The 23,014-nt window shown below is 39.5% G+C and overlaps 1 protein-coding gene across 1 annotated transcript in view; it reads left to right on the top strand.

Moving 5' to 3' along the window:
- The window catches only part of pacsin1b (protein kinase C and casein kinase substrate in neurons 1b), a 32,657-nt gene extending 10,313 nt beyond the window's left edge, over window positions 1–22,344 (top strand). Inside the window, exons 2-10 of the mRNA XM_040006340.1 lie at window positions 10,667–10,792; window positions 14,668–14,824; window positions 15,700–15,935; window positions 16,031–16,186; window positions 17,751–17,926; window positions 18,014–18,134; window positions 18,379–18,497; window positions 18,595–18,791; window positions 18,951–22,344. Coding sequence (XP_039862274.1) covers window positions 10,733–10,792; window positions 14,668–14,824; window positions 15,700–15,935; window positions 16,031–16,186; window positions 17,751–17,926; window positions 18,014–18,134; window positions 18,379–18,497; window positions 18,595–18,791; window positions 18,951–19,060 — 1,332 coding nt within the window. The 5' untranslated portion in view covers window positions 10,667–10,732 and the 3' untranslated portion in view covers window positions 19,061–22,344. The remainder of the gene's footprint in view (window positions 1–10,666; window positions 10,793–14,667; window positions 14,825–15,699; window positions 15,936–16,030; window positions 16,187–17,750; window positions 17,927–18,013; window positions 18,135–18,378; window positions 18,498–18,594; window positions 18,792–18,950) is intronic.
- Window positions 22,345–23,014: the final 670 nt, after the last annotated feature.

Raw genomic sequence — 23,014 nt, 5'->3', positions numbered from 1 at the left:
TTTTTCTTTTTTACTTCTGAAGGATTTGTTTTAAATCTTGAAAGAGTTTGGTCCTTCCTAGTTCTGTAGCTTTTCCTTCTGATCTTCCCTCCCTCCTTTTGTTTAGAAATCAGAACTAACTTTGACGTTGCATCATCTTCTCAGCCTTTGTGAAGCTATGAAGCCTTTGTGTGGGTCGTGGAGCGTACTGTGATCACCCATTTTAAATGTCAACAACAGATCACACGGACAATTTATGATTAATGCCTTGCTGAACTAGCGTAGGAGTAGCGTTATGAACTGTGATTTAATCATTTTTTTTAAATATAAGTCCATTTATTGAAATACAGAAACAGAAAAACAGCTCTACAAAATGTGACATTGATTCATCTGTAGGTTGCAATTTCATACCTGTTAATCTCTTATCTTGAACACAACTTGATCGGGAACGGGTTGGGTCTGCCTTGTAAGTTATAGTGAAGTACTCAAGTAAGAAGCTTCCTTGTACAGACCTTTAATCATCCTGTGTGTTTAGTCGAGCTTTTCAGGTTCTTTGGTATATATTGATCTCCTTCTCTGTTAATTTAGTATTAGTATATCCTGTATTAATATATGCTTTTAGACTGATTTATAGACGTTGCCTTTTGCCTTACTTCCATTTCTGTGTATGACCACTGTGTGGTCGGATTTTTGACTATGCTTTCCCTCTCCTTGCCCTGTATTTGCATCCTCCCCTTGCAACCTGGTTAGTTAGACACAGGTTTTTCTTACAATTGGACATTGAGAGTCAGTAGCATCACAGTCATAGCAGTTGCACTTTTGCGTGCCTGAATCTTTTTTTCTGTTTCTACACTGTGTACAGACTCGCTTAACAACACGATGCTGAAGACCTCCGTAGGTGAACATTTTTTTTCTTTTACACAGAAAACTGATCAGAAATCAATAAAGAATCAGACTTGTAGACCTGATAATTGCATTGGTGTCACTGAAATCGTATCGATATGCATACGTATCTGGGACAATCTAAACAAGCTAGGCCCACTTAAAGACCCAAGACCTCAACACCATCTGATAGAACCTGAGAGTAACAGTGTCTGTATTAACAGTGATTAAATCATATATGATTATGATATATATGATTAAACCATATAGAACCAGGGCTCGCAAAATTTCAAAATCCCTGGTAGCCCTTCGAGCAGGCACTCTTCAGTTTTTGGTAGCCCAAAATAAATTTAAGTAGCCCGAATAAAAAAAAAAAGAGGACAATTTTTTGATTGATGTTTTGTTTCCTTTACAATATTATACATGGAAACAAAAAAATCAATCTAAAAATATTCAAAACACAAATTACAACAAAAAATTACAATCATCAACTCAAATATTTGGTCCTAATTGAACAGAAAGTTCTATGAACTTGCAAGAACTGTGTAGAATATGAATGTCAGATCCTGAATTTGAAATTTCCACTGAAATCACAGGTAAGAGGCAAGTGGAACCAAGATCTAGGACATTTGCTTTTTGAAGTTTGTAAAGACTGCTAAATTTTGCCAATGGTAGTTCACTCTTTGCAACATAGTACGCTGTTCTAAACTGATTTTCAGGTTTATTTTTAGTATGTTATTTGCAATTGGTGTTTGTTCTGGGAAAGATACTGCAGAGTGAGCAATAATGCATTTCTTGCATTTCTCATGGGTTCTGATGGGGTCTTTCTTAAAATGACTGGTTCCAGTATCAAAGGCGCTTGTCGACTCAGAAATCGAGGGAAACTCACAACACACCCGGCAGAACATGATGTTATTTAGCTCGTCATATTCCAGCCACATAAATTCTTTTGTCCATGAAGCCAAAAAAGCTGCGCTTTCCTTTTGCCTCGTAGTCTCATTTGTCATAACTTTTCCGTTTTGTGGTAGGCTTTTCTTTGGCTGTCCCTTCTTCTCCCTGACCTGTCTTGTTTGGCTCTAAAGAACTAAAATACCTGCGTAAATCCATCTGCTTTTACACACATACTTACATAACGATCAGCGATTCTCTGCGCAATCAACCTCTATCACATGTTTAAGCTTGCTGCAGGAGATTTCATTTGTCATGTTTGATAGTAAGCTAACGATTGATAAGATGATGCCAGAGGAATTGGTGCGCAATTAATCTGTGACTTACCAATCAGTGCTGCTGCTCTCTATACACAGTTTGCGCCATCGCAAAGTGAAAGTGAAAGCAAAAAACAAGCACAAATTTAAACGCGATTTCAATGTGTCACATATTGACAGTGGCTCATTGATGCCGATGACATAATTACTCAGCTACATTTGCGAAAGAATGCAAAAGCATTGACATATCTTTCCTTCCTATGATAGCCCGACGGGCAAGGCTGAGGTGGATTTTGGTAGCCCGACTGGAAAAATTTTGCGAGCCCTGAGAACTGTGGTGGAGCTTGGTTGCAAAGAGGCTTGCAGATTCACAGCAACTGTTAGCAGGATAAAGCAGCTTAAATACTTTATAATTGTCAGTTGTATATTCTGAAGGGTTTCAGTTGATGAGGGCTGGCGGGGAGATCAAGTGATCTGCCACATTTGCTGTAGAAGCTGACTTTGTAAGCTTCGTAAGCTTGACTTATGCCACACTACAAAGCTCCTCCAGTATTGGTCTAAAGAAATGTGACTTTAAGTTTCTGCCTGTACTAAATCTGAAAAAAGTCCAATTATCAACTTCAATAATAATTTTATAGTTGTTTCATGCTTTTATACAATCATATAGATGTCTCTCTTTTGCTGAATAGTCTTATTTTAACATGACCAGTCAAAGGTTACCTAAACACAATCTTTGTATGCATTTTATTTAACAATATGATCACTGAACACCTCACACACCAAAGTAAAGCATCCCCAGTGCTCAGCCCTGCAGCCTGTCTCCCCCCACCCTGCGTTTTCTCTTCCTCTTCTCTGTCCTCTGCTACTCTGTCTGAGCCATTCAGGCACAACACCATAGGATTATCTCTCTCTCAGTGAGGCAGGCACACACGTAAAGTTTGCTGATCATATCAGAGATTTGAGTTCTCGGCTCCTGTTTTCCTGCTATGCACACTGATGCACCGTGGCTTTGTCAGACAGAGAGGACGGCAGGCAGCACTGAGCAATAATAAACAGATACGAGGGGTGGAGAGGAAGAGAGGGGCTGCCTTCTGGAGAAGCCCACGTGTCTTTTTTTTCTCCTAGCCATTAGCCGCTGTTGATGGAGGACTCGGGGTAAGCTTTTGTTGCTTCTTGGTGGGCTGCGCTCTCTTACTCTTGGGGTCTTTTGACAGCCTTTGTCTGGGGGTTTTACTCTTTTGATGCGTTGATGCCACTGGCTTTTCACCCTGGAAATTGTAATGCTTTTTGATGATTATGCACTTGCAGTGGAGGGATAGGAATTCCTGATGCTCTTCCTTGTTTTTTGAGGATGCGGATCCAAGATTGCAGGTTATACTTGGGAAAAAGTCAAGAGTTAAACAAAGCAGCGTGATGGTAATTCATTTTGGAGGTTGCCGCCACTGTTTGAGGTTGTATATGCATGTGCGGGTCGGTATGAATGCATTGTTTCTGCTCACAATGAATAACTCATTGCATGATTTTACTTCAATTTAGATACAGTCATATTTATATAATAATGTCTGTGTCGCCTTTATCGCTACTTGACTTTAATGAAAAGTGGGAGAAGCTGGTCAGCGGTTGTTTTCCCGCACTGCGATCTGCCTTTATGCACGCGAAGCAAAGGGCTATCCACAACAAAAGCCCCTCTCGGCATGTAGCTAATGGATTAACCAGGCATGATAAACACCCACTTCTTTACCCCACTCCCCACGCTGCATTGCTGCCCAGTTTGTTTTGCCCAGATTTGCCAGGTTACATCATAGCAGAAATTCCCCTTGATTATTTGTTTATTTATGGAGTAGTAAGCTCTGGGGGGTGGGGGTGTCCAACCAATTTCCTCCCTCACTTCATCTCGGCTTTTTATTGTCAAAGGTGTCACTCCATCCTTTTCTCCATGGTTGACCCAAATAACCACGCAGCTTCTGCCCCTCCCCCTGACTTCTTATCAAAACACATCACTGGTGCTTCTCTTTCCATTGTTTCATATTCTTCTCTGAGGCATCAAACATTTTGCTCTTAATAGCTTTTGCATCGTTTTTGTTGTTTAATGCAACAGTAATCTGTCTGCTAATATATTGAGCTTTCCCAAAACAGGTTTTAATTTGGTTTCCATATTCACAGTGCGTGGTGTGTGGAACAAAATGACGTAAATAATTTAACATGTCAAGAAAAGTGCTTTGTCTTGCCAATCATTACATGTTGCTACTCTCATTTGTCTGTGATCAGTAACCATTTAGATTTGCATAAACACTGGAAGCAGGTGGAAACAGCCAGCCTGCTCTTGCCAAAACACATTAGCCATCCACATAATATATCAGGTTTGTGTAATCCTTACAAGGCAAAATGTAAATATTACAAGCTGTGGTTTCATGCAGAGTTAGAGGTAGGACTGTTTCTTTGCTTTTTACCTGGCAATCGTACACAGCCCCCTCGTGAAACAATAACCTTAAACAAACATAATAGAATTTGTTTTAGATGGAGCCAAAGTTAGCTATGGATTTTCCCTTTTGCACTGTTTCACCCGGTTTCCAATCTACTTCGCAAAGCCAAGTCATTAGATTTATGTTTAGCAAGAGTCATTAAAGCAGCGTTGATTTATATCCATATAGATCTATGTATATATAACTCAGAGAAAGAGAGAAAATGAGAATATTTCTCAAAATGTTCGTTTAACATACAAAGTTTGTCATTCCTGACAGATTCGCTGGTCCATTTCTCTGCATTCCTGGTTAGTCCCTACAAAATACATGTAAAAATAAATTGCTCCATATTTAACAGCCAGTGCATCAATACAGTGTCACAGAGGAAATTAGATTCTCTGACTGTAACATGACTTGTCTGGGGATGTTTTGTCTTCCCACAGTGGCTGTAGATGACATTTTACTTGCATTTCATGTTCATATCATTTGCATTTTATCTTGATCAGCATTCCAAATATTGTGGTTTGTTTGTAGGTCTTGTTTCATATGCAGACATTCACATCTTGCTACATATATTTATTAAAAGGGAAGCCCCTGTGTCTCTGATGCTTGCAAATATCTAAAGAAAATTAAGTTTGGAATGTTTTGATCAATATGTAGTGGAACAAACTAGCAGCCCTATGCCTACGCAAGCAGTCTGGTTTCTCCCAGAGGAGATTATCCTGCAGTTATTGCTACAACGGCTAATCCAGGATTCTGTTTTATGTGCTTCCTTTTGTTCAGACTGAAGTGTTTTAAACGATTGTCTGTAAAACTGAAACTTACCAAATTCCCAACCCTATGCGGTTACAATTACAAGAAGGCTAAAAGAGTGCCAATCAGGACTGATGAGTTTGTGTTTGGCAACCTACCCAAAAAAACAGCAAAGCGATGTCATTTTTGTTGGTACCTTCTCAAACATGGGAATTTCTCATTACACAAGCTGTCAGTTAGTGTACAAGTAATAATAATAATAATAATAATAACAATAATAATAATGGATTGCATTTATATAGCGCTTTTCGGGGCCCTCAAAGCGCTGTACAATTCCACTATTCATTCACTCTCACATTCACACACTGGTGGAGGCAAGCTACAGTTGTAGCCACACAAGTGTATAAGTATAGTAGTGTAGAAGTATTACAAATGTCATGAATCGCTGTGCGGCAGGCAGGAGTTGGACCCAAAATGTAGGACTCACAGACTCAGGGGATGAACTCAAAATTACAGCTTTATTTGCTGGTCACAGAAAACGAGCATGCAAAACTAAACTGGGAAAACATAAACTCACACTTTGCAGCGAGGCACACGAGGAAACACACAGCTTGAGGGACGACACGACACTGACTCAGAGAAACACAGGGTTTAAATACACTGGGAAGTAACGAGGGGAATGAGACACAGAAGGAGGGCACAGCTGGGAGAAATCAGGACTGACGAGGCAAGCAAAGCAGGACGCATTCACATAAGACACGGACCTTCAAGGTAAAACAGGAAGTATCACACAGAGACGCGAACTTGACACAGTGGAGACAGCAACTAAGAAACACAGAGACATAAACCATAAGGCAGAGGTCTAAGAACCAAAATACACAGAGGGAAATACTAAGCTTGGAACACAAGAAACTAGACTTGAGGGAGTAACAAAAGACCAACCATGAGAACATAATGCACACTGCAGAGTGACAGAAAACAAGAAACTCAAACATGCAAAGACACACACTTACACAGAACAGAGGGGGCACAGAGAAACATGAAGGGCAAGGGATCAAAACTAGAAACGATAGAATAACTCACAAGTACAATAATACAAAAAATCACAAAGAACTAAAAACGCTGGGTCAGGAGACACAGGACCCTGACAACAAAAGTAAACTGAGTAGTTCTAAGGCACATTTATTGAAATATTAAAGATATATTTCCAAAACGAGATAGAGGTAGCTGCTGCAAAACACTCTAATTAACCTAATAAATGCCCCAGACCTTCAGTTTAACAACAAAACAACAAGTTCCTTTGATCATCAAATAGTCATGTTTTTTAGTTTGCATGAAAGGAAGTGTGTTCATTGTCTTTTAATTCCCTAAAAGTATTGCCTTTCATATTTTCTGACTAATAAAAGTGGATATTCTTTAAATGTACTGTAGTAGTCACACACCACAGTGCAACATAGGAAACTACAGTAAACACAAAAAAATTACAAAGCACTGAAACAACAACAATGTAGCATAAAAATATATGTACAGTTTAAACAGTGTGTATACATCTTGCACTGTTAGAGCTTTTTGTCGTCAAGCCTTTCTTGCACTTTAGCTGGGGAGTAATTAATGTTTATGCCACAACCAGATGCACTCTCCTGCATCTCCCTGTGTTCTGTTTTCTTGCCCCTTTCAACACGTCACCACACATCGACATTCCTTTCCCCCGTTTCATAGGCAGTCTCTTGCACCCACAAAATGTCTATCTGAGCATTTTAAATACATTTCACATTACTCATATCATGACTTACACCTGTAGGCTCTCCAGATTTTGCAGACTAGATGGCCGGTTCTGCTTGTGCACAATGAAAAAAGCACTTTCTGTCGTGTAGAAGTGACAAAACATTGTAGATAAAAGCCATAAGTCTTAATCCAACTGATAATCTGAAATATGTGTTTCTGTCTGAAATTGATCTATAACCTTAGTATGGTTCATTACCTGAAGCCATAGATTCTCAGAGTTTTTCTCAAAATCCTCACATACCATACAAAAGTGACCAAGATCGGATTTGAAAATATCAGATTTGTGCCGTTCACACTGTCATACCATGATCGGATATGGGTCGCATAGGGTCGAAAAAGTCTGATTTGATGCGCTTTCGCCTGCAGTGTGAACGTAGCCCTATTATCAGGCCCTATTATTTTGTTGTGAAACACTTGATGTTTTTTTTTTTCTTGAAAGGTGCTATAGAAGTTAATTTTATTTACTTACTTATATTGCTGGTTCACGACTTTAATTCCATCCAGTGGTATGCTGTGTGGCAGTTTGACAGTGTAGTCTTTCTGAAACTGCAATTTGTATTGTGTACTGAACCTGGTGGGTGTGAGGCATGAGCTTAAATACCGTTAGGCAGTCTGTGTGCTTAGTAATTATGCTGAGGTTTTGTAATCTGGTGAATATAGATATAAATATTCGATATTTTCAGACAAATAGAAAATCTTGTGCCATCACTAGTAGCCACAACTGATTAACTTCTGCAGCAGGTGTTCCAGTAAGGCCGTGGGATAATATTAAGTGACCATAATGAGTGAAGATTACCCTGCAATTTTACAGCAGTGTTCTGATAATAGCCGCCTGAGTCTATGCCACTGAAAATTAATAGCTAGTCATTAAATCTATTGACAGAGTAATCTCACGAGAGCAGGTAGAAAATAGCTGGAAGCATTCAGGCTATAAGGGTAAGACTGCATTTGAGTTCACCTGATATCAGCATGTATAACGTAACCTGCTTGATTGACTAACCTTTGATGTCCCTTGATGCCAGTCTCTATTTTCCTTTGGTTTGTACGTTGTATTAAAGTTTATTAGCATATTATTGTAGTTTTTGTGGCAGCACCTTTTATTACAGTAGTAGCTGAGTAACAAAGCAGAAAAAATTACATAATAATGTGGTAATTTCTGAGTTATTACAATGCAATTACAAAGTAATAACAGTTAATATCAAGCAATATCATGGTAGCAACAGTGGTTACAGTTGAGTAATATTACACTCAAACTAGGGCTGGGCGATATGGCCTAAAATCCATATCGCGGTATAATTTGAAGTACGTGCAATAACGATATATATCGCGATATATTCTTTTCTTCTGTATAATGTATTTTCGACACTATAAGGCACACTTAAAATCCTTTAATTTTCTCAAAAATCGAGAGTGTGCCTATGAATTCTGGTTGTGCTTACTGACCTCAAACCGATTTTGGCATGCAGAAATCTGCTAAAAAATGTTTTAGTACAACTTTGGTAAGCCGCACTGCTTGATGGATTGTCAGAGCATTACGGCTGCCGTAGTGAGGAGCTTTGCGGAGTAATCTGGGTCCAAAACTTTGTCCGCTTCAGGTCCCAAAGTCAAACGAACACTGAGAGTTAAAAACTGTCTAAATTCTTTCATCTTTAATAAAATCATCAGCGTTGCTGCTTTACCAGGTGTAACAATTAAGTTTAACATCCATGCATCCATGAAAACAGAATTTATTAAATTTAACCGAAGTTAGAAGTTAACAGGAAGTTAGCTCGCTGGTTTCCACCTAAACATGACAGGTCAGGGACAAATGCAATCGCATAGCAGGATGCTATACACGGGGCAAACTTCAGTCAGGAGAACAACTGAGATTATTCATCCACAATACGAGGTTAGTTATTAATATACTGCAACAACATGGGAATAGAACAGCTGCGAGAGAATTCAACATTAATGAATCAATGTTACGGAAGTGGAGGAAGCGCAGTTTTTGGCTTTCCCCGTATTTCAAAAGTACTTCATCTCTTTGCTATGACTGTTGCCCGGCATAATTTGCAGATGATAATGGTTGTAGCCGCTGCGACACTTTCGGCCAAAACAGGCGCAGCTTGATGACATCATCAACATGCGCTATCGCGGTAGCGCGGTATAGTCAAAATCTCTATCGTTGGTCAAATTTATATAGTTTATATCGCCCACCCCTTACTCAAACTGATGTAACTGGATAATAAGGGGGGTAATAATGTGGAAATAAAGGCATCCGAGTGATAGTAATAGTTTAGTAATAGTAATTAGTAATAGTAGGGTAATACCTTGGTAACAACATGATAACCTGCTAGAAATAAGAAGGTAATCTTCACATTTTTATACAGAGTTTAAATTGTAATAACCTCGTAATAATAATGTAATTTTGACCAATTTTTTAGCATATTGGATAGTATTACTATATTATATTTATTGAATTTATTCTACCATAGATTCCCAACACCCTGCTGGTTTTAAAAGCAATAATGTAAATATTATGCTGCAAAATTCAAACCCACCTGTTACTCCATGTTAACAACCTTTTAAAACAAACTTAATGAACAGGACCACCTTTCACAGCATATTTTATATCTGGATGACAACACATAACATGGTAAAAACATTTCAGGTAGGAAGGAAAGTGATCATGGAATGCATATTTCAAATGTCCAGTATACAAAAATAGGATCTCATCCATGTTCTCCCGCTTATCCAATTCAGGTTTGTAGGGGGGCTGCGCCGTCTTCTTCACTGATCTCTAACCGTCCAAAGATCCAGCCTCTCTTGCAGCAAGTAGCACCAGACTGCCCACTTGCATACTGTAAATGAGAAGTTTTGAAAGAAGAATAATGTTAAAGCAAGCATGATGTAATTGGCAGGTCTTTGAGCAACCATTTCAGAGATACGGATTGCCTTATTAAAAAGAAGAAAAAAAAGAAAAAATCCACTATTATAATTTGTGTATACAGTAAAATAATTAATTTCAGCTTTTTTTCTTTTCTGCCCAAAATAGTATATTGGAACACATTTGAATATTTAATGTGTATTATTAGAAATAAACCACAGCAAAATTCACTAGGGATGGATAGCTATATTCTGAGTACACCACACCTCTAACACTCTCGCCTAAACTGTTGAAACTGGAGTACTTAATTTTTGGGTGAATACTTTAAGTAACAGTATAACTAACCACATCTAGTTCTTTATCAGTATTTTCAATAATTGTCAGCTATTTTGAGAAACCTTACTTTTATGCAACCTTAGTTTTTATTCTGTTAGTCAAATAAGCTAATAGGATATGGTTTAAGTTAATAAGTACACGGTCCCAAATATAACTATAACTATAAAATCACCGACATTACCTTCTTATTTCTAGCAGGTTATCATATTGTTACCAAGATATTATGCTACTATTACTAATTGGTTTTGCTTTAGACAATGTTTTTTAGTGAATCTCACTGCAGATGCTGGATTTGTTCTAATCGGATTTATAAATTCTAAAAGAGTTGTGAACTGAGTTTTTATGTGTCTCACACATCAGAGGGTTTTACATTCCTCTGCGCTTGTCTTGTCTTACAGTGCATAAGGAGAGTTATTTTGCTGCAGACTACCACAGCCTAAAGCCACCCTGCCAAATCGGGGACCATGTCTGGAGCCTACGATGAGTGCGCCAGTCTGGAGGAGACCACAGACAGTTTCTGGGAGGTGAGACAGCTAGGAGCAACATTTGACAGATTAAACTTAGCTGGGAAGTGACACGACCTAGTAATGAACTCTCAGTAAACCTACTTTATCTGAGAGAAAGATACAGGGCCTCATTTGTCAGCCGTTTGGAGATTTGCACGTAAATCAGGCAAGTACTTGCCACTGCGCATAGCAACAGATTTATCGACCGGGCTGGATCACTGAGCTGCGGGTGCCTCAAACTCAGATCAGAAAATGACGCACACATTTCCTCAGCATGACAAATTACTCTATGTTGGTGCCATTATTTCCGATTGACTCGATTTATCAAGCCACATCTTGTATTATGGCACAGTTAAAATGAAAGGAAAAACAGAAATATTTCATTGTTGGCCCAACCTGTGCTCTCAAAGTGTAAGAACTCCTCACCAGTAGTCTTTTCTTTTTGTCCTGTGTATCTTTGTGGACAAGTCACCTTAAACAGCTGTTCCTCAGGAGGTAGACCAAGTCCGCCATTAATCAGGTGTTTCAAACCCAACTCCTCCACTGTGCACGCGGGAGTGCTCTTGAACCACTTCGAGTGGTCCATTAGACTAGAAAAGTGGTGCATAAATGCCAGCCCATTTACCCGTTTGATTGCTAAACTGTGATCCTGATGAGACATCAAGCTGAAATGTGTCACCATATATTAAAATGCTCATCAGAAAATGAAGGAAAAGAAATACAAATAAAATCAGCACAAGAACTAAAATAAAAATGCTTAGCTTATAAACCAAATGTGTCTTTAGCTGCCTTTTAAAACAATCCACAGAAAGAGCAAAACCTCCGGGGTGCAGGCAGAGCCTGCCGCGGGCCTCAAAGGTTTGATCAGCCCAGGCACTTAGGGCATGAGGGGACGGTTTGTTGAGTTGTGGTTATCTTTGTTAAATGGAAAATACATGGGCCTTTTTCACATGAAACATAGCAAGAGCATGTACACACAGTAATGAATGAGTACCTACCTACACTGACTCTTTGGACTAATAAACACAAATTAAAGGTAAATACAGTTCACTTTACCATAAAATGTTGCAAACAAGAGCAATGAAGGGGTTAGATGAGGGGTGAAAAGATAAAAGCTCCCTGGCACTGTACATTAATCTTGGACGACCTGTCAATGCAAGTGGAATTTGACCAGCATATTTATAAAGAAGCTGATGAGGGAAGAGGAAAAGGTGAGTCAGTGGGTGTGGGATATCAGATGAACAAACTGCGGTTAATGCAGGGCAGAATCGGAAATAACAGGAGGGTTACGCTGAGTTCAGAAAACACTATTTCAGGGGGCTTTTTCTAAATGGTAGCATTCCAAGCTGTGATTGGCTCATCGTCCATGTCTATCAGCCAAGTCAGAGTAAGATTTTACAATCTCTGAATTTGGCACCAGTATAGACAAAGGCAGTCCAAACGATGGATTAATAGAGATGGGATGAGGATGAGTTATCTGTGGGACAAATCACCTTATTCCAGATCATGCCAGTGAAAAAGGTACTGTGTTTATTGGTCCCAACAGGTTGATAGTTTATCACTGTAGATCAGTCTTACTTTGTTTGATTAATCTGTTGTTTTCTGTATATGAAAAATAGGAAATTTCCAGCACAACTTCCTATGGTCTCTTTGTTGCTTATTTCATCTGTCTGTCAGATCAAAGATTTTCAGTGTACCATCTGCTAAGTTGAAGGATTGCACCATTTTGTCAAAACTGAAATGCTGGAAGTAGGCGATTTTCTGCATAGAATGGCGTAAATATTAATGGTTTATCAAGGATTAAATTTCTGCTTGTCTGTTGTTTCAATTGCAGTTTGTTGTTCTAGGTTTTTCCCACAAGATTACATCAGCTGCAACCTTTCCTGAGCAAAAACAGCCCTGAGTAATTTGAGAAACTAGTGCCAAGAAGCTCATTTATTATATATGAGAGGTGGTGACTCAGGTGAGGTGGTGAGGTAGCAATTTGCTGGTGAAATTATTCACCTCATCAGTACAGACTGTCCTGTTGCTTTATGTTCAGATGCAGGAGTTTGTTTGATGAATGTACTCAGGAGGTGCTTTAGACAGAAGACTTCATATATTCGGGTTTTATAATCGATCTCCTCTCAGACTCGGTTCAGTTTTATCCTCATCATGTCTCTTCATGTTCGGGAGTCAGGTGGAGGAGCAGAGGTATTTGCTTCCAGCACATAGTCACTTTATCACAGTCAGCCACTGCATTACTGCTGTGGAGCTGCTGCAGTGCTGCCTGCTGATCGCTGACTCAGCTCACTGCTGCTCCAGCAGAGGCCTGGTCTGGAATGCAATCATTTGCTCCCCCCAGCTGCTTTCATTTAGTTCCGATTTGAGGCTTGTTGGGTGTTGCTTTCAAGGTGTATTAAGCGTAAACATCTAGTGCCTGTTCAGCAAAGATGCAGTCCTGCTAAAAGTGTAAAATGAAGCCAGTAAACTGGGGTTCAGCCTCTGTGTAGCTCTCTCTCTCTCACAGGGGCTCTGTCTCTCGGCAGAGCTCTCCATGAGGTTGCTGCTCCTGCATCCATGGAGAGTTGTACATTATATGACATTAACCCATCCCCTGCTTTCATTGCATAACTTTGCACAGCAGCAGCAGCCATTTCCCTGCTGATCCTTCCTGCTTCACCGACAGGCTTTTGGGGTTATTTTTCAAGGTTCACCAAATAACAGTAGAAGTACACAGGTCATTTAAATCCATTATCACTTTAATACCAATCCTTTATATAGCTTTAGCTAGAACCAGAAAAGACCCATATTTTAGGAGATAGTCTGAGACAACAAAATTTTCTTGTTTTGTAATATATATATATTTAGGCATTTATTCAAATGTGTACAGTTGACATGACAGCAAATAACCGTGTGGCATTGGTCCACAGTTGCAAGTAGTTTTAGTGAAAAGTAGTTTTTACAAACAAAGGGGGTATCTGAAAACTATCTGAAGTCACAGAGTATGGGTCCTAATAACCCAGTGATACTCTGCTATGGGAATTCTGATGTCCTGATTTGAACATTTTAGGACACATTTAAGTTAAAGGAGACTTATTGTGCAAATTTCAAACACGTTTTTATTCTTGGACCCTACCAGAGTGACTTTGCATAAAATGCAGTTTAGAATAATCTTTATTTATCATATACTCGGCCTTTGTGCAGCCCTTCAGTTCACCTTGTGACTGAAACAAGCTATTTTAGCTCCCCTCCCTTTAAGTCAACTTTTGTCCGATTGGCTGGGACGTGTGTGGGGTTACTATGCTCAAGGCCAGTGGACCGTCCTTGATCAGCTGTGTTTGTCATCATCCACTTCAGGCTCACTTCAGATAAGTCTAATCAGTGAACCAAATCAGTAAACTAAAGAGCACTGAGGTGGACAAACAAGTTTGACTGAGGATGTTTTAAGCCAGCAAACAGTTTGTGTCACTTGCTATGTGGTTAACTGACAAGTTTGTGTAAAAAGGATTACTGGACTAACAGTCTATTTATTGTGATACCTAAAAGATGTCTGCAGCCTTTTTTGACTAGCAGCTTTTCATAGAAAGCTGTTGGTCTGAACTGATTATAAATTAACTACATCTCACAGCTTAAAGCCTTAGGTGATGAATTTTCTTCCAAGAACTTCGATGAGGCAGAACACGAATATTTTAAGAACATAATCATTAGTGATCCCCACAGCAGATGGCTGTTCCTCCCCGAGCCCACTTCTTCCTGTTCAAAAAAAGAGTTTTTCCTTCCCACTGCCATCAAGTACTTGCTCTGTTACAACAAAATTAAATGCCATCAGGCAACAGTTGGGATTTGGTTGTGTATAAATACTGGGTGAGTAACCTGAATGTCACTGTGATGTTTATTTGTTTTTATATAAGGTTGGGAACTACAAACGCACGGTGAAGCGGATTGATGATGGTCATCGGCTCTGCAATGATCTGATGAACTGCATCCAAGAGCGTGCCAAAATTGAGAAATCCTACGCACAGCAACTGACCGAGTGGTCCAAGAGATGGAAGCAGCTGGTAGACAAAGGTGAGAGATCATTTTACCCAATTCCAAAAAACATTGGATACTTTGTAAAAATAAAAACAGAATGCAAAGATTTGCAGTTCTGATGAAGCCATATTTTATTTAAGACAGAGCACAGAAAACGTATCAAGTGTTTAAATTGATAAAATGTGCATTTTGATAATATCTGATTTTATATAAAATGATGTTATGTACTGTAAACGGGAGATATTCAAAATCTTTGCGATTTTATGTTGAGGGCCATTATTCTGACGTTGTTTCATAATTTGTGAATGTAGTTTTTTTGCAAACTGATGAATCGATGCCAATCTTTAATTCTATGAAACTCTGCCTCGCAGAGGTATTTTTTTTATTTCCATTAATAAAAGCCATTTATACTCATGTTACTGATCTGCTGTTAGTTACTCCAACTGTTTTTTAGTACCAGATACCTTTCCAGCCTTTTGCTGAGACAAGTTGTTGCCAACAAATTCAAAATCAGCTATTATTATTCATGAAATAGTGAAATGTCGCAGTTTAAGCTTTTGATATTTTTTGTTCTATTGTGAATAAAATATGGGCTTATGAGATTTTAAAATCATTGTCATTGCATTATGTTTTAATTGACATTTTACACAGAGTTGGGTTTGTATTTCATATTAACATGGAGATACATTACTAGTCTTTTTTTACAAATTGCCTTCAAAGTGCAGTAAAGAGAAAGACATCTTTTGCATTTAATATGGGAACAGTTTTCCTCAATACCCATTTATAGATTTTAGGGAATAGACCGATCCTTCCTCTAGGCTTCTGCTCTCAGTGTCGTCTTTCACCCCCCAGATCTGAGTCCATGTCAAATAAAGTTTTGATACTTTACCCACACTTCCTTCTTTCACTAGGGCCTCAGTACGGCACAGTAGAACGAGCTTGGATGGCGATGATGACAGAGGCCGAGAACGTGAGCGAGCTCCATCAGGACATAAAGAACTACCTGATCAATGAGGACTTTGAGAAAGTGAAGAACTGGCAGAAAGACTCGTACCACAAACAAATGATGGGTGGATTCAAGGAAACCAAAGAGGCAGAGGAAGGCTTCAAGAAGGCTCAGAAACCATGGGCCAAAAAGCTGAAAGAGGTGAGGGAGTGTGGACTTTACCAGGACTCGTTTTAAATCTTCAAAGTCTGATTACATACTGCTTTCTTCTGTTTATGTTGAATTTCCTTCTTCAGCTCGAGGCTGCCAAGAAAACATACCACATGACCTGCAAAGAGGAGAAGCTGGCTACCACCAGAGAGGCCAACATCAAGGGAGAGTCATCTGTGGCAGCTGATCAGCAGAAGAAACTCCATGAGAAAGTGGACAAATGTAAACAGGACTCACAGAAGGTGAGAACATCAGCTGCCGCTGCTCCAGCATCATTATGCAAAAGATATTTTCTGCAATAATGCCAAAGGCAAATAAGGCTATTTTAAGGCTGTCTGGTTGGAGCCAGTGCAGCATTGTTAATATGTGACAGTATGCCACTCCTTCAGTCAGTAACTCTCATTCACTGCTCTTGACATGGACTCTAGTCTCATTTTACTGCCTCAGTGCTGGAACATTTGATACTGTTCTCTCAAGATTAGTCCGTTTCAAATTGACTCCATAAATGAAACTTATATGAACACGTGGAATACGTGTGTTATTAAAACAATGGTCACCCCAAGCCATTTTGATCTTATTACAGACTGAAATATAAATAATTGTAATCATTTTTTAAAAGCAGCTCAGTCACATTATCTGTTTTTTTTTTGGTGTTTTTTTTTTTTTTGGGGGGGGGGGGGGGGGGGGGGTGGAGCTTAAAACAGGAGACAGGAGAAAGCTGACATTAGTTAGAGACTGGTTCTTTGGCACCAGAAGTAGAAGAACTTCTGGAGCAGAACCATTTCAGTTAAACAGAATTAAACTGACATTGTACCACTAATCTAGAACCAGTGTTATTAATTTCAACTAACAAATAGGCTAATGCCAGTGCTCAAAAATGGCTGGACCTAAAGTTTGAAACACTGATATAACTGCCTCTAGGAGGTGCTGCATCAAAACATTCACAGGGTCATTTACAGATGCAGCCTTCTTCTCGTGGTACCAGCCACTACTTCCATTCATATAATGGTTCAGGTGCCGTGATAAAGCAACCAATTGTGTGTGTGGTGATTGTAAGGGAGCAATGTCAATAGGGATATGATTTTTTTTAACTGTTTTTGGACATCAGTAGAGTAGTATGCCACAGACATATAAGCCAAAATCAATCAATCAATAAGCAGGATACTTTCTTTGTTCTTTTTGGTTATTTGTCCATGACAAGAAACAATTTCTGATCAGTCAAATTTTATTTGTAACCTTCCCTGAACCTCATGCTAGGTAACGTTGCTAAATGTGCTTCAGAAGTGACTGAGGACAGGAAAATATAATAAAACAAGCAGATAATATACACAGATAAGCAATTTAACCTAAGTAAAAAAAATAAAAAAAACATTGCAGAGAGTGTGATACGATATGATAAAATTAACAACAATTAAAAAGCAGGCAAGTTGAAACCACAGGCTGCATGTTGGATAAATGGAGAAATGGATGGATGGATGGATAGTCGCTAATTTCTAAGTAAAACTAAAAAGTAAAAATTAAGAGGCATAAATACTTGAATCAAGAAATAAGAATAAAAGTACAAATTAGATCAAATAAAAACAGTACATGAAATAAGGTGATGAGGTAAGTTTAAACATTTTAACACTTCCAGCTGCTCTCAGGTCATCTGGCAGTCTGATGCCATGGTTCAGCGGTGCCAAGGGTACTTTGCAACGATTAGCATATTAATGCCAGAGGTTTATACATGGAAGCATGAGACCGTGAAGAGCTTTGCTTCTGGAATGATTCTTTAATCATGTAATGTCCGTGTGTGTGGCAACACAGGCTAAGGAGAAGTATGAGAAGGCTCTGGATGAGCTGAGTAAATGCACCCCTTCATACATGGAGAACATGGAGCAGGTGTTCGACCAGTGCCAGCAGTTTGAAGAGAAGAGGCTGAGTTTCCTCAGGGAGGTGCTGCTGGATGTCAAACGCCACCTCAACCTCACAGAGAACCAAAGGTCTGACATGACTGAAAGTGTTACGATAACAAGACAGCAATCATGTAAACATTACCCATTCACCAAATCCCCACTCTCTGTTCACAGTTATGCTACAGTGTACAGAGAGCTTGAACGCACCATCACATCAGCCAGCCCACAAGAAGATCTGAAGTGGTTCAGCAACGCTCACGGCCCCGGCATGCACATGAACTGGCCACAGTTTGAGGTAATTAAACACTAGAACAGGCTGCACGTGTTATAATGATTTATAAAGCAGTATATGGATGAAGCAGGGTGTTAAATATTTATTACATATTAGAAAAAACAATACTATTTATAGTTATGTTTATATTCAGCATATCCCTGAATATATATGAGATGTATATGATTAATATGAAATCCAACTCTAAATCTATTAAATCCAAATCTAAACCGTTTTTCCATCTTTTTTCTGTTTTGTTTTTTTGCAGGAATACAACCCAGACCTTGTCCATAACATCTCTAAGAAAGAAAAGTCAAAGAAAGGAAATGATGTAGTCATGCTGACTCATGTTACAACAGCAGGAGACCACGCTGTAGACCGAGGAAGGTAACAGCTTACCAGTTATCAGTGCTTTAATGCATATCCTAATCCACATCATCCTCTGAGTGCCTTTTGTATTGTTTGTGGAAAAAATTTCTTTCAGTGTAAGCAGCTACGATAAAAACCAGCCGTACACAGCCTCCACAGAGTGGTCAGATGAGGACCAGACAGCCCCGAACTCAGGCAACGACACCAACGGAGGGATGAACCCCTTCGATGAAGATGTGGGCACAGGTGTGAGAGTGAGAGCGCTGTATGACTATGATGGCCAAGAGCAGGACGAGCTCAGCTTCCGAGTTGGTGAGTGAGACAAAATGGTTAATGTTATGAAAACCACTGGAAAAGCTTTTGAGGATCCTGCGTGACGCCGCGAGTTTTTATTTTATCTGAGATCAGCAGTGTTTATGTATTTTTATTGCACATTGGCGTTGTTTCTCAGACTCTCTTCCTCTGTTAAAGGTGATGAGCTGACGAAACTGGAGGATGAGGATGATCAGGGCTGGTGTAAAGGTCGCCTGGACAACGGCAAGCTCGGTCTTTACCCAGCCAATTACGTGGAGACAATTTAGAAGTTCCAGCTGAGGACGTTTCCTCATCAAACCCAGACTGAACCGTCCGGTCATAACTGCACATTGCCAGAGACCTGAAATCAAATCAAAGCCTTCTCTTCCTGTCAGGCACAGTGAGCTGTCTTCATCTCTGCACTCATGGTGGAGAAGACTGACAGCTCAATCTGTTCAGGATCACTTCACCTCCAGATACTGCAACTGAAGCAAAATATTATTGTGTCTTTCGTGTGTAGCTGTGTTTGACACCGGTTGTGACGCTAACACGCCATACAAGATGTTCTCTCATTGTATTATTGATGTGGTAACGTCAGCTGTGCCTGGATAGCGAGAATGAGCTGTGCGTTGCGCATTTCATGTATATATTTTTTTAACAGTCGGGATGCTTGTACAGTTTTTTTCCTCACTGAGGACAGTGTTTTCGTTCTTAGTATTTACACATTTAGCCTTTGAGGAATAATTTGACATTTTGGGAAATGCGCATGTTCGCTTTCGTCCTGACTGACAAGATGAGAAGATTTATGCTGCTTGAATGTGAGTCTGAAAACAGCTCGTTGTTCAAACTCAAAAAAGATAGGTATATCTTTTGGCTAAAATCTCAGCAAATTAGATATATAGTTATGTTACAGTCACACTAGGGAAAGCAGTGGTTTAAGCCTCCCAAAAGGTTTTGCGACTGCAGTGAACTTGTGATCTTGTCGCCTTTGAAGTGGTTGTTTTAAAGACCAGATTCAGATTGATTGCAACATTGTTGCAGTGTGGTTGGATTTATTAATTAGATGATAGTTATTTGTAAAATTCACTAAACTTTCTCAGAGTGACTGCAGTCAGTCTGAGTCTGACTGTGAAGTCAGGTTGCCTCCATCATTCAACCTGTGCAGTCTACATGCAATCGAAAGTGGCCAGCTACTGGAGTTGGCGGCGTTGCATACAACCAGTTGGTCACTGTACTTTCAATTGGTTTCTGACACCTGAAAAATGAAATGCAACCACCAGGCAACCGCTGCTTTTTCCTAGTCAAAAGTAGGTTGCTGTCCTGTTTTTACTCTAGTGTGACTGAACCCTTGGCAACTGTCAGCAATTGCAACCACTCTGTCAACCTTTGCCCCTTTACTCCACAAATACTCTCTTCTCTGGTGGAAGTTAGTTCTTCCAAATTGCATCTTTTTAAGTTGGAACAAAGTGAAGGCTACAAACATAAAGTGTTCATCTCAGCTTAGTGCTTTTTAACAACATACTAATGGCTGTTTCAGTGGTTACTGCTCTCCTGGAATTAACACTAGCTACCTTGGTTAGCAGGTTAACCTGTTGCTTACCTATAAAAACCTGAGAAAAACTAGAATCCAGTCTTCTTCGACAGGCTATTAGTGCACTTAACCACATAGTGAGCCATGTTCAACAGATAATTTCATGAAATGCTCCAAAAGGCACCAAGAGATGCCACCTAACAAACAGCTGGATAGTATGAATTTAAGCCCTTATATGATTTAAAGGCTTGAGCAATATAGAAGCAGTGGCTTCATATTTCACCCGTGAAAGTTTACAATGGTTTAAACACACAGCTTATACATGCAATACGTCCAGTTCCTCAAACCACAGACAAAAAAAGTAAAAGCTACTTTCGGCTGGCTTGTCACAAGGGGTCGCCACAGCAGGCTGCTCTGTAAGCATGATTTGGCAGATTTTACGCAACCTCGAAGAGGATTTGTTTCTCTGGCTGGAATCAAACCAGCTGCAATAGCACAAGAGGTTATTTAGAGGTTTTGAGTTAATGTAGAATACAAACACGAGAGATGTGTCAATCTTCTCATCTTACTGTTTGCAAGAAAGCGAGAAGCATATTTTCCCAGAATGCTGAACTGATTCTTTAATGCCTTGACTTGTTTTCGTGCTCCACTCTGCAGCATGTCTCTGAATTAGCATTTTGAAACCAGATAAAAGACTGCTCCCCATCAGTACAAAAACACACACGCACACCACAGCCACTCTAAGCCGAGCTTGTCTTTGAAATGGAAATATGTGCTCTACCAGACACTGCGAGGATTGTTTACATTAACCTCCGCTGTCCCGCCCTTCAACAGCAGTGTGTCTGTTTAAGACTTTTACCTTCCACCAAGTTTCTCTTAATCTACGTGTGTTAATAACGTCAACAGCACGAGCTAAAACCTGTCTGGAGATATAAAGCTGCAGCTGTTTTGTGCGGAGATTTGAGTGAATGTGAGTGTTTTGGCATTATCAGCTCCGTGATTAGGTGCATGCTGATGCTCTCACACACTGCTTGCTCATCTTGTCTGAACTGAAGCAGTGCATGGCCTTTATGAGTTTCCACCAAATTATCAACTGAATTTTGATTAAATTAATACTCCTAGGCTGTCGGCATTATTAGCACCTGTGCAGACTGTATTCAGTTTTGTGTCTTTCTGTTTAAATATTTTGAATTCAGAGTGTGTGTGTGGCCCCGCGATACGTGGTTTCGATTGCTTTACTACTGGTGAAGACTGCTCTCTTGTCAGTGAGGAAGGCAGGTGTTCTTTTACTGATGCAGCTAGAGAAAGCTCCAATGTGAAAAGCGGAAAGAGGATCCGTCTCTGAAATATTGATGAGACAGTCGCCTTTTCTGCTGCATGAACTAAATTCATTTCCACGGGATCCAGAAGGGAAATGTCTCTTGTTGTCGTATTAATGCCTCTGTGTGCTATTTTTTTAAGCGTTGCCTCTGTTAACACTGGATTCAGAGCGAAATATGTACTGCCTTACCAAAATCTACCATCTTGCCACTCCAAAAACTCTCAGCCGCCGCCTTCAATGAAGTGAAAGAGAGCTCATCACCAGAGAATCTGACTCCAGCTTATGAAGATCACTTTACACCAACATGACACACAGACGCTCTTTGACTGATTGAAGATTATATAAATTTAAACACTACAGCATCTTTACTGTCTCAATGTATCATTATATTTGAAGCTGAATGGGACTATTTACAAGTTTAATGAAAAGGAAAAAGGAAAAGCTACAGCTGCAGCATCCACTGTGAAACTCCTGAAGGACGGGAAAGCATATTTTAAAACGCTCAAGCACCTCCAACTCCTCTTTTTGTCTCTCTGTTTAGTGCTCATGCTGCGAATTAGAGGGCTTTCTTGATTTTTTCTTTTTTCATTTAGCATAGTGCTGTAATTTTCCAACTGTAGTGCCTGTTCAAGCAAAAATAAAAGATGTCATCGGAAAACTGAGGCACACACAGAGTCTGAGTCAAAGATTCATCGCAAAGGTTAGATTCATCGCCGGACCAAAACAAGTGATGCTGCACATAAACATGGATATTATGGTGCAATTTGATATGAATGAGAAAGCGGAAATACCCTGCAGGGAAAGGTCTAGTATTCAAAGTGACGTGGCATTATAGAGAGGTATAAAGGTTAAATTGTCTAGTGTGCAGAAAAATGGCCTCTGTTAGCATAAAGAGATTGATTACTGTGAATGTGGAAATTAAAGTTTAGCCACTTTGAACAAAAATTATATGTTGGTGTTAAAGCGTCATGTTTTTATACTCTATCTGGCTGTCAGATGAATTAAGGAGAGGACAAAATTACAGGTTGGCTTCACACCAATTATTTGTTTTGGGAGATCCTCAAACCATTTATGATCAGTCATCACAAATACTTTATTTTCGTGGCATGCAGTGTACCTGGGTATTGTTGCCGACCACGTCAAACCCTTTGTGACCACAGTGTGGTCAGCTGTGATGAACAAAGTGGGATTCTTAGTTTTCTGCTTTTGCATTGTCGACACACGGTAAAAAAAAAAAAAAAAATCCAAACCAAAAGGGGAAAAAATCAAAATATCTTTAATGGGAGGGGCTCGTTTATAAACCGCAACTAGCAGTGTATTTAATAATGATTTTCATCATTTAATATGATTTCACAAAAAATCTGCAGCCTGCCACAAGAGGGCAGCATA

This window comes from Simochromis diagramma, unplaced genomic scaffold (genome assembly GCF_900408965.1).
Source record: "Simochromis diagramma unplaced genomic scaffold, fSimDia1.1 OVJJ01000320.1, whole genome shotgun sequence".
In the NCBI taxonomy this organism is placed as follows: Eukaryota; Metazoa; Chordata; class Actinopteri; order Cichliformes; family Cichlidae; genus Simochromis; species Simochromis diagramma.
Note: the sequence above shows the minus strand (reverse complement) of the source record. Positions and strands in the feature narration are given on the sequence as shown.